Source organism: Photinus pyralis, unplaced genomic scaffold (assembly GCF_008802855.1).
Source record: "Photinus pyralis isolate 1611_PpyrPB1 unplaced genomic scaffold, Ppyr1.3 Ppyr1.4_LG5, whole genome shotgun sequence".
Classification (NCBI taxonomy): Eukaryota; Metazoa; Arthropoda; class Insecta; order Coleoptera; family Lampyridae; genus Photinus; species Photinus pyralis.
The window spans coordinates 41,021,998-41,035,025 of NW_022170596.1; the positions used below are offsets into that span (position 1 = coordinate 41,021,998).

Sequence of the window (13,028 nt, forward strand, 5' to 3'; positions counted from 1 at the left end):
ATTTCGACTATTTTTAGAAAAAAATTTAAGCCTGAAATAGACTAGGTTTTTTATGAAGTAAGTTAAGTGTACAACCGGGATTTGAAAATATGTGTAAATAAATAAACAGATCATAACATTGTTACATGAATTTGCTCGCGTTACACATCAATGCATTATTGGAATAGTACTCGTCATTTCCAAAGTTGCTTTTTCAATGTTTAAAGCTATAGTTAAACTAAATAACCAATGTTATCTTAAAATAGCAAAGAAGGTACCAATATTTATTTCTTTATTTTTATTTATTTTAGGCTATTATTTTTTTATACAGGGTATTTTTTGGGGAGCTTTAGTTAAACGTTTCTGGGAAAGTAAAATAGGTAGGTTTTTGAAAATTTGTACTTAGGAGTTACTCTGAAGGCCGAATCGATGTAAAATATTTTCAAAATGGCCGCACTTCCGGAAATACCGGAAGTAGATAGTAACTTTGTTATTTTAAATAGCAACCCCTATTTTTTATTGGATTTTTGGATTCTACGTGAAATTTCAGTTTTCATACCCATATGTCGATATCAGCCATTTATGGTTTTTAAGTTTTTTTAACTTTATGAAGAAAAATGACGGGTGCAGATGATACCTTGATACTTGATTACTTGAAAACGGTTATAGTCATGGCAATCCATTTTTATCAGTGCATAGAGAATAAATAGGGCTTTCTTTTAGTGTACTTAAAAAAGTTAAGTTTCGTACGATCCCAATTTAAGAAACTTCAAAGTCTATAAACTCAGGTTTTTTTATATGGAACTTTTATTAACAAAATTTTTTTCCCGAAGCTGTGCAATTAACGGTTCCATAGATATGACCTGTGACCATTATTAATGGGACACTCTATATACATTTTCCTATACTACATTCTAAGTACATTTCATATAATATACCATACGCCTAAACTCGACGCTTTTTCAAAAAGGACGTATATTAGGCTAATGAAACATTCGACATAACTAAGACTATGATTGACTACTGTACTACTGTCATTGAATGTCTTTCTGCTTTGGGGTAACGTTCAGTCGTAAAGCATTTACCTTCCCTTAAATGAGAGCGCCATTAATTTGCTGTTTCTGTGTTTGATCCCTTGCGAATCCTCCTTAACTTGAAAAATAAGCCACATTTCCGTTTCCGAACCGCTGATTTATTTTCCTTTTCACGACAAAGTATTTTATTGCGACCCCCATTTGTATGTCTCTTCAACTTCTGTCTACCTACACTTGTAGGTACCTAATATTAATTACAAAAAACTGTATCAGCTTGAGCTTCGATCTCAGCCCCCCCCCCCTCCCCCATCTTGTTAACTCGCAATTAACCTTTGTCCTAATAATAAGTCGAAGCGATGACATTCCTCTGACAATTCCACCTGTTTTCATCGTTAAATTGAAATTCCTCTCTTAAAATCTGATCTCTACTAAGGCGCTAATAAAGACTATATGAGAAATTTACAAACAATAATGAAATAAAAACCGAATCATTTTAAGATGCTTTCTTGATAAGGCAATCGGCATTCCAATAATTTAAATAGATAACTTGTGAGCAGAAGATTCGTACATGGTACGTAGGTTCTTCTTATAGTCCTAGAGGCAACCTTCTCTAGTTAGATAGGTCTTGTTAATGGTGATTCAAAAATAATTGAATAAGTAAGATTAAGCTAGTTGGGGGAGAGTATGATTCTGTATGCAATGGAAGTTGATCATTGTACAAAGGAGGTCAAAGAATCATGCCTTATCGAGTCGAAAGAGCAGGTCGGTAGAATTCCGCCACTCTTTTCCCCCACTTAATCGTCTGGTTTATAATTGACGCTTTCTAATTGGTTGATTAATTTAATTGCATCTGCACTATGATTAGTAGTCAAGTGTTATTATTAGTATACCTATGATCCAATGAGCTAGGAGAGAACAGTTGTCCGCGTATCAATTATTTATGCGCAATTCGAACCTGAATTGAACTTATTTGATTTTAACCTTCCTGATTCTGTTACTTATTTGCTAGTACTTGAGAGGAGTGAAGAACGAGTGCTGAAGTAGTTCACATCAGATCACCTCTCACAACTGAAATAGAAAATGCTTATTACAGTCGAACAAAAGCTCAATTGAAAAAATATATCAAAATGTTAAGACTGCAGCTATTTAAATTTCTTCCACAAAGTTCCGAATACTCGAAGTGGACAAATGAAAAAAGTTTATTCGCGCGAAACTTTCCAAATTTCGGTTAGTTCTTAAATGCCCCCAAAGCAGAAACAGTTTTATTTATTTGTCACGCCGATCAGAAGCCAAGTTATAATGGGTTTTGGTCGCCCTAATCTACCTCTATTAAAATAAATTGGGAGGAAATTGCATCTTGAGGAATTATTTGCGTTTGCATTTATAGGATCAATAAGCTCTTAGAAGACTGTCTTTCCTAATACACCACTTAGCTGTACGTTTATTTGACAGCGTACTGTAAATGGTTTTAAGCAGAATCATTTAAATTCAATTTACACATTTAAACGGGTAAAGAATGCGCAGTTTATCTGTAATTAGGAGATCTATATTCTTAGTAACTAAAAATATGTATAACAAGGTTAATTCGTGTATTTTTTTTGTAGTTAGAGAAAAACCCAGATTTGACTTCTGCTTCTGGATCGATTTAAGGGTAAGTTATGTTCCGTATTCCTTGTAAGCTTTTAAATTTTGACTGACACCACTACCAAAGAAATGATGTGCGGTTATCTATTGAAGGTTTATATACACAGGCAATAGCGATGTTTGAAGTACACACGACATCGATTGATAACAGCTACCTACAATAGATCAGATTAGTTTTCGAATTAAAAATGACACTATTAGCTGCTATATTAACAGCATTTAAAGTTCCAGAAACCATTCCAAAAGTAGCCACAGTAACAGTAATTGGTATTGATTTCTCTTGATTTATAACGTAGGATTACGGTTGATGACCGACCGCCACCGGACACCACACTGTGGCCAGAGGTGGATTAATTGAACATGGTAATTTGTGTGCCTTCGGTTTAGTATTAAGACCTCTATATTACAACTATGCACGAAGCACGATTGAGGAACAAACATTTGCTTGGGTTCCTTTCGAGTTGAGCCCCTTGCAATGTGTTCTCAAATCATCCTTCATGTTTTTCTTTCTAGTCATTCTGAAATTACCTTTACTTTCCCATCAAATTCTTTTTATGTTCTCTTCAAATTATTACTTCCACTTTCGCCTCTTATTTTCGTCACTAGCTCCCATAACATTCTTCAAGTACACGCTAGTTTTGGGATCTTGTGAAGTTTTTGTTAATTTTTCCTTTTCTCATTTTCTTCTTGAAGTTCTTTTTTCAAGTTACTCTCAGGTACAAAACTTCTCTTCAATGTCACTCGCCCATACGCTCTAGTTTCCCTTTATGTTTTTCCCAGGAACACCTTCATGTTTCCTTTAACTTTCTCAAAACCCCTTTCAGTTGTTATCACCTTCGATTCAAGATATTCTTCAGTTTCCCCCAAATTCCCATCAAATTACTTTCAAGATTCCATCAAAGCCCTCTAAAATTCCATGTTCTTTTTAAATGTCTCTTTAAAGTTTCTCTAAATTCTTCCTATCAAATCTTTATGAAGCTCAAGCTCCTCAAACATTGCTAAATTTCTTCATGGAAGTTTTTTTTCCAATTTGGTCTAAAGGTCCTTCTCCACATATTTATAGATCCTTTAACTTTCTTGTTAAGTTCCTCGGGAATTCTGAACTTTCCGTCAAATCTTTCTCATACTCTGCTCAAAATCCTTTTATACTCTCCAAAAGCATACCATAATTTCCCTATAAACCTATATCTAGTGGTTTTCCTCCTATCAGGTTTCTTTATAAATTGGAAACTAAGTACACGTTATAAAAATTAAAATTGTAAATTCATTCAATTGTATTTGGTGGTATCTTTTGCCTTGTCATAAACATCTGTTTTCTGATGCCTTTTGAATGGAACTCCAATTTCGTTCATACAGTGTGTTCGAGAAAAGAGGGTCACATCAATATCTTTTTTGTTTGGCGAGATACCAAATTTGTCAAATGTAATTTTATATATGACATTACAATATCTACCCGATCGCATATTAAAACTTCCTGTTTAACCGGAATTGGAGGAAACTTTTGTTTTTCAAATGCAAGGCCTATGAATTTTGAGATCTTTGAAAAGAACAATCAATTTGCTGCAGGACAACATAAAATATGCATATTATTAATTAAAGAGTTTTCAGAGACACCCGCCAGTAATTCTGTAAAAGCTCGCTTCAGATAGGATTCTTGAATGAAGATTTCGAATTTTTAAGTAAACTCGCAAACTCTTTAGTAAAAAATTAATGGATACTTGACCAACAGCTAGCTTTCTTATTCCTGAAAATTAATTTCAAGAACCGGATTTTTCGACTTGCTTTCTCGTAAAACAAACACTGATGGGTGATAGTTTTTAATAAACAAACCAATAAATATATTGACCCCTTCTATGATTTTCTTCTTGATATTATAAACAAATAAAATAAATTAAAACCCTTTGATCTACATGAATGTGAAAGTTTTTTTTCACTCTCTTGGCCATACAGTAGAAATTGTTTATGAAAATGTGTCAGTTATCTAATGGAGCTAAAATGCAATAAAATGTTTAACTCGGGGGTTCACAAAATAACAGCTAGGTAACTGAAATGCTGATAGGTAATTTAAACAATCCCATTCTTTATTGAACCACGTTACCTCTGGAATGGTACTCGAGGAGAACTTTAAGGAAGGGCTTACAATGTTTCACTTAAAAGCAGGTACTTGTTTAAACCCATTAGTTACGGGGGTATACACCAAACTTGACGTCTGCCCTATAGACTTGACGTTATCAAACGTTGAAATCCTTGGGAAATGCAAATACAAAGCGAGTGACATGAAATGCGAATTTCTCATTCAGACGATTCCGATATAATTACTATAATGATCACATTTAATCACAGTGAGATGTATAATACGTTATTATGTAATACCCTAGAAATGAGAGGAGTTTTCCTTTGTTATCAGGTTATCACACTGATATTTTCCCAGCTAAAGTTTAGTCCTCAATTTATTGGACTAATGGGCTTCTTAAGCTGGAAAGTCGCAGGAATGTGTGAATTAATCGTTAAAATGACAGCTACTAGTCGAAATATTCTATCGCACTATCAATCCGCTGCAATATCGACGGTTCTCAACTAATGAATTTTCAAACTTCTAAGTTCTACATATGCGATCGTCTCTATAAAAGCGAAAGTAATTTAAAAGCCATGAATAGTAAATAAAGACGTATGTTACAAAATTTAGGAAAGTGCCTACTTAAACGTCTACTGTGATAAACGACAAATGTAACAAAACAAGATTGGCTACAACCGTATTTTTGTAGAATTGGTAAATATATTTTGTATTATTCAGTATGGCTTTTGTAAAATGTAAAACCACCTTTTCCTTTTGTGAATTTAAGATTGTGATCTACATGTATTAAAATGTATTGTTATTCGTTCAAGTGCGCGGTATCTTATTTTACCGGCGTTATCAATCAAAAACCTCATCCCGCTTGTATTCTCGATTATATTCCAATTTTGCTTTGTACGCAAGTTTGATGTTCTATAAATAGAATCCTTTTGTCGTTTAATTTCTATAAAAGGGACACCAATAGGTTAATAAATCCTATCCATTTAATTTCAGCCACTCACTACAGACCCAATCATACGCAGGGACGGACCTAGACAAAAAGTGGTGGGGCAGACATGACATTTTGCCAACTCCAACTGTAAAAATTTCTAATTCAAATGGGTAGTATCCATTACCTAAGTATATAATCTTATCATATATAGCACCTGCACCTCTGTAAATAGGTTATTAACTTTTCCTGTGCAATACCAACTTTTGCCAAAATTGCCAACTAGTTAAGTATTGGAGGGGCAGCCTGCCCCCCCCCCCCCATAGGTCCGTCGCTGATCATACCATCCAAATCTTTTTTTAGCAAAAATAATCGGCCACCCCGGTTAAAAAGCCACCATGATACTTCCCAGCATTTTGACTTTCCTATTACTGGGAGTTGCGGCCGACTTGAATAAGCATTATTGAAATTGTCGAATAAAGTGGCCAATTTACTTAATAGAAGTGATAAATGCCGTTGTAATTGATTAGTCGCCTTTTACGACTCGCAGCGCTCTTTACGGTAGGTGTATTCTTTCCCGCCCCTACACGGGTAGAGCTATCCCATAAAAAAAATTAAATTCGTACACCAAACCAAAGGAGAAAGAGAAAAATGATTTGTAATTAATTAGAGTACAGAAATAGGAGAAAAATTTAATTTTCCATTACATTAAATTTAATGCTAAATTGGCATTGTCAACAGTTGAGGCTAGTAGAAATTTGAGCAAAAATGCGATTCACAGTTACGGTTTCGGAATACAACTCTTTTGATTGAATAGGAAACTGTTTTTAAATTTTTAGACACTTCATTCGAATACAATTTCTGCGAGTTTAGATTGTAGTACCTTAATGAATTGATTTATTCAAAAAACTACTTATAACCCTGAGCCAGTAGAGGTTGAGTTTTTATTTAAAGATGGCCTAAAAAAGTGCGAAAGTAACGTTTCTTGCTGTCCGCCATGCAAATCAGAATTTCAGACAAATACTACAATCTCCCCCAAAAATTGTAACTCGAGCACTAAATAAACAAGTATAAATTGTGCACAACTCCTGTGCAGATAAAGCGCATTTTTTTAACCGAAATAGCTTTTGTATGGACATCACCAATGGATATATTTCTTGCAGACGTTTCAATCGCCCTTTGATAGTACCCTCTTCCGACAATCCGTTCTTGAGGTATAAGGTAATATACCCGATCACGATAAGAGGTCGAGGAGGAGGGCTATGGTTGGTAGAAATTAATTCCTTGCGTTGAGACCTTTCATTAGAGTACCATGAAGGTTAAAACTAGTTCCACTCTCCTCCCCCCCCCCTTCCCCTCCACCCCGTACTTTGATAAGAGGACAGAAAGAAGGGTAGTACTTGGTAGAAAACGGTTCCTTTCGTTGAGACCTTTAATTAGAATACAATGAGAGGGAAAGTTATAGTTTGTACAAATCAATTTATTTCGATGAGACCTTTCATTAGAATACCATGAAGGGTAGAACATGTGCCCCACCCTCCTATTTTGTAAAGTTTAACTTGACACCACTAAAGGCATGTGTATGCCAAATCTGAGACCAATTGGTTGTCGTATGTAAAAGTTATGCACGTTTTACTTTCAAAAACAGCATCGCATGAAATAATTAGTGGGGGATACCTACTGCAAAAAATTCAAGGACTCTAGGACCATTCCCCTAAAAGTAGTTCGAAACGGCAGAAGTGGGTCCGGACAGATGCAAGGACGGACGGAGGGACAAATCGCAAACAATAGCACATTTTTTTAATTCTTAAAAAATGCGCTAAAAAACAGGGCGAATGATCTTGTTTTTTAAAAACTGTGAAATATAAATATAAAGAAGTGTTGACGCAATTGCAGGGTTGCTTTCGCACCACACAAGCGTATCCTACAGATAGCACTAAATAAAGGCAAGGGCAGTTGATTGCTTTGTCATTTTAATACAATGTTAACACAGTTATTCTTTTAGCACAGTTTCAATGTAGCTTTTGAGGTATTTAAACATAGCCTTGTAACGGGAGCTCTCTGGCGTCTTTTCGATTATACAGGGTGTTTCCATTAGATGGCTAATTTCTACAAAAAATATAAGTAACTTTTGAATTGACGGAACATACCGCCCACCTAACATTTTTAAAAAAAGAGAAAAAAATTCTAGAGTTATGAAACTGGAATGAAAAAATGTTGAAATGTCTTGCGATTCAAACAGACAAATGCAAGTCTCGAGTGATTTACTACCACGATGTTTGCGCATAAACGGTTCTTTTCAGAACCACAGAATGTTTTCAAAAGAAATTCGTAATGTAATTAATTAATGGTCTTTATTCAATCCCTTTTATTTTCAAAACTCAATAACTCGGAAACGATTGCAGTTGGGTAAATTATTCTTCTTACAAATTATGATCAAAATTTGAAGAAAAATTGAAATAGCAAATAATGTACAGGATGTTCCATTAAAAAAATGGAATATTGGTGTGCCACGCCTTTATGACCAACCCCGTATAATTAAAATAACTACTATCTACCTATTAGATATTAAAGAACCTCAAATCTTTTTTTTTATATCTTGTATTTTTTCTCCGATAAGATCGTTTCCAGACCATCAGATCAGCGACCCTGTATAATGTTATTTTTATCTCTGAAAAAGGTATACGAAATTTGTGTTACTTGTATTTGCTACTAACTAACATGTGAACGATAACGTAGCTATTTTTAATATTAATCTTACTTAAACAAAAGATTAAGTGCTACCTTTCCATTGCCAAACGCAGGTAGTCTTAAACAGCAACCAACGTAATGAACCTGTCAATGCTGCTGTTTGCATTTCTGGCGATATTGATTAGCGATTGTCACGCCGAATCGCCTAACATAGTAAAGGTAAGACTGGAAAGTTGCCCCGGTTGTCAACTAAACAGTTTACCGGAAATAAAGACTTTCATATATGAAGACATGCCACGGTACCCTGATGCCGAAACGAAGTTTATTCACGGTGCCCCATCGGAATTGGTCTTTTTAACTGAAGATGACGAAGAAGTGGAACGAATAAATATTCAGAAGTACACCAGGATTGAGTGCAATCAGTTGCTAGAAGAGAGGGGGTTTGTGAGGACGAAGAAAATCGTAAAAGCGGTAGTAAGAAGCTGTCCCGGTTGCAGTTTAAGTCGTTTACCTGAAGTGAAAGACTTCATTTATATGGATCTCAAAAACTACCACAATGTGAAAACTGAATTTATAAGTGGAGCTCCCCCGGAATTGATTTTTATAGATGAAGATGGCGACGAAGCAGAAGTGATTAACTTAGAACCGTTGACTAGGGAAGAGTGCAATGACTTACTAGTTGACCGCGATATTCCAATCAAGATGTATGATGAGTCCGATGAGGAACTTTGGGAGCAAAGTAGAACAGAATTATAAATATGCCTGATTGTTAGGTTACCTACAGGAAAAAGTACATTTCAAGTTCCTCTGACCTTGTTAACCACTTTACCGTAAATAAATAAATTTAAAAAACATGGTGTTATTTTAGTTGGTTTAGTTACTGGTGTGTACTGAAGTAGGTACTGAATTTGATCTGGAAAAAATAATTCCTCCATAATATGATCATTACTATTGAAATTGGTAATTGTATGGGCTCGTACAAAACCGATCGTACTAATACGAGATAATCACCAACCATTCAGTCAGCCAAACCCATTACAAGCCATAGAAAGCCACCCATACACACAAGCATATAACATTTTCAACACTTGTGCTATTTGATAAATTATGATTTTTTTGTATTTGAAGAGTTGTGAATGATGATTATTAAATTAGTACAAGAAAAGTAAAGGTTGGCACGAAATATTTGCTACCAGCATACAAGTGATAACGAAACCTATTTTTAAAACTAATCTTACCTAAACGAAAGATAAATGCTACTTTTTTAATACGTGGTTGTACCGCTCTTAAAACAATATCGAAATGATGCTGACTACTTCAATTTTTGGATTATTGGTCCTCGCGTCATGGTGTCACTCATTCGACGAAGAAGACGAGACGCGCGAAATAGCGAAGGCAAGGGTGGAAAGCTGCCCCGGTTGTAAGCTATACAGTCTACCCGAAGTAAATTCGTTCATTTTCGAAGACGTGCCGTTGTATATAAATGTCGAAACGGAATTTATTAGTGGCGCACCGCCGGAATTGGTATTTTTGAACGCGAATGGTGAGGAATTGGAACGAATAAATTTAGAAAAATACAGCAGGAAGGAGTGCAATCAGCTGCTTCGTGAACGCGGGTTTATGAGACCGGCGAAGATTGTAAAGGCAATAGTGGAAAGTTGCCCCCGTAGTAAATTAAGCCGCTTGGAAGAATTGAGGGATTTTATTGACGACGATGTGATTATCTACAATAATGTAGAGGTTAAATTTCTGGACGAGGTTTCTTCGCCTGAACTCGTGCTTATAAATGAAGATGGCGATGAAGAGGATAGGGTAAATTTGGAATCACTGACCAGAGAGCAGTGCAATGATTGGCTCACTGATAACGGAATTACCCTGAAGATGCAGGAATATTACTATGAAGATGTTTGGAGGCAAAGTAAGGAAGAGTTATGAGTGTTGTTGTAATGTAATGTAAAATATAATTTTTATTCACTGTTCTTTTAATATTTTGAACCGGAGTATTTTTTACTAAAAGCCAGATTCTTGTTCACAATTGCAGAAGTTCATTTGATTCGTCGCTCTCACATGTATTCTATTCTCTTCACAGGGGTCAGAGGAGCCAGACCAGTCAGCACTTAGGCACACCAAAGGCCTATTGTGCTCCTTCTTTCGCAACTAGGTTCAAAGCCCGGTCCTTTCAATAAAGGATAGGACCTCGTTTAGCCTAAGTCATCCGCCCCGGTTCCAGATTGCTGATGTCTGACTCTGATCAAGCCATCACAGTGGCAGATCACATACTCCTACTCTGTAGTTTCATCTGTCTCGCCACAAAACCTGCACGTAGGCTCTTCTACAAGCCCAATGTTGTGCAGATGATTGTTCACCATCCAGTGCCCCGTAAGGACAACGGTGATCTTCGTAATTTGGATTTTGGCGTGTTGCCGCTGAGCATGGAATTGACTGGTCATCCGCTCTCTCAATTTTTTCTCATTTTATAGTTACTTTTCATGCAGAATGAAGTTTCGAGCTAATGCTTGCCTTTCTCTTAAACGGTAAGTGGTAGAGCGTTGGGCTACAAAACCGGAGGTCAGGTGTCGAACCTGGGCTGAGGTAGGAATTTTTCATCTGTGGCTGAGATGAGAATTTCCTTAGATCAGTGTCGAACATTCTACCGGCTACTCCGAATTCGGTTTTCCTGCAGTTTTCCTAATTCGTAAGGTAAATAACGGAGTAGTATACAACAACTTAACACCTTCTGCATGGGCACCTCTAAAAAAGCATTATGCGGGTCACTCTGTAATTGGGCGTAACCAACGCAGCCTTTAAAAGTCGTGTTCACTAAAATTGAGCATTAAATTTTGCTTGAATGAGATTCTAAGGTTACATCTTTATGCTGGCGAGAAAGCCAACTTTACAAGTAAAAAATGTGAAAACAAATATTTTCACAAGTGGTGGTTAAACAGTACTGGAGATGTCCAGTAAGTATAGCAGTAGCCCCCATGCTACTGCAAATAGGGTGGTATTGCAGTGCCTAAAGTTCAGAAACCTGATAAGGCAAGATAATGGGTAAGATACACATTACATAAACGACTTATATTGAACAATTGCTTAAAAAATGTTTCGGTAGTTATTTGTAACAGGTTGTCTAAATCGCGATCTTTGACTGACAAGGTGGATATTATTATTTGGACGTAAAGGTAAAATTTAAAAAAAATCATTTTAATTGTTTTTTCGTTATAATAACCATGCTCGCAGTACTTTATCAGTCGAGAAGCAACTGCAATCTTGACTTACCCCATACTCGCGAGAAGAGCCATCGTTACTTTCATGTCAAATCGGTGGACGTATTGCGCCACTTTCGAATCTGGGTGGCAGTCGGTGTTAAAGCTGGCAGTTTTTTATACACAAATGGGATTGCATAAAAATTGATTATTTTGCGCGAAAGAAAAGACGAGAACATATAAAATATATGACGCAAACCACCAGGCGATGCCAGGGAAAGAAACCTTGTTCGGGACAAAAACCCTGACATAGGCCACACAACTACACGAACTAAATTAACAAAAACCACAAACACAAGAGAAAATTTAAAAATATTTCAAATTGTGTAATAATAAAAATCAGATCACGAATTTCAAAATTCACCACAGCCTTTTACCGAAGAGTTGTTCCTTTCGGATCTCGTAATGGATTTTAAAACACCGCAGGTGCCGTTCACTAGCCATTTTGCTTCGAATAGCAGAGTAAACCGGAAAACATTAATCTGAATCATCAGTTACAAAAATATCATCTTCATCAGAATGATCTTCCAAATTAATTATTAGTGAGCTACATTCTTTCAGGTTACATTAAAATGTAATTCTTACCGTGCGTAGTCGCTTGTTGGCGCTCGTGTCGCGTAAGAACGTAGGGGCTTGTGTTTGCTTCCAGTGGACGACAAGCCTTAAGATGAAATGCGCGTTATGTGTGCCTCGAAAGCGATAAAATGCACTGGGAAACCTTCCAAATTTCTATAATATTATAAGAAGTATCACCTACTACAGCTGTTTGGGCCATTTCCAGAACTCTTTAGAGCATCGATGTGCTTTTGGGTATTTCCTATCATTGTATAAGCACGTATCTTAGAATTTATAAAATAATTATGCGCTAGACAGACAAAAAATGATTATAAAATACTTGGACAGCGTTTAAAATACTGTAACGGAAACGCTCCAGACATGACGTCGCCTTTGGCGCTCTGGAATTTTCTACGCGCGCGATAGCGGGATGTGTGTAGGAATATTCGAGAATGTACGCGGATGTTCTCGACTTACATTGCTTGCGTGTATAAATGGTTGCGGACCGAACATCGCATCGCAGTTTACTACCGAACGAGATCGAGCGCGGAAATATAAATTGCGAAGTGTGTGATATAAATATCGATATAAATTGTACGGTTTTTATAGTGTTTTAGTTTTGTTTAATAAATATTGATATAAATCGAACCCGAATTTATAAATAACTTTACAATACGCTTCCAAATGGATTTAAGGTCTCACCTAGACCTTTCATAAATGAGTAAGGTTATTTCCATGGTTTGATATGCGCTCTGTATAGCCTTTGTAGATTGATTTAAGTTGTTTTTAAAGCTTTTTAGGGAACTGATAGGACCTTCTATATCCTTTACACCATTCCAAAGCACTCGGAAGTGAAAATG

At 36.1% G+C, this 13,028-nt stretch overlaps 2 protein-coding genes across 2 annotated transcripts; both read left to right on the forward strand.

Moving 5' to 3' along the window:
* Window positions 1–8,461: 8,461 nt before the first annotated feature.
* On the forward strand, window positions 8,462–9,212 carry LOC116171964 (selenoprotein M-like). Its single transcript, XM_031489025.1, has one exon. It carries the CDS (start codon window positions 8,489–8,491, stop codon window positions 9,104–9,106), a length of 618 nt encoding a protein of 205 aa, XP_031344885.1. The 5' UTR covers window positions 8,462–8,488; the 3' UTR covers window positions 9,107–9,212.
* Window positions 9,213–9,635: 423 nt separating this feature from the next.
* Window positions 9,636–10,285, forward strand: LOC116170747 (selenoprotein M-like). Its single transcript, XM_031487252.1, has one exon. It carries the CDS (start codon window positions 9,653–9,655, stop codon window positions 10,283–10,285), a length of 633 nt encoding a protein of 210 aa, XP_031343112.1. The 5' UTR covers window positions 9,636–9,652.
* Window positions 10,286–13,028: the final 2,743 nt, after the last annotated feature.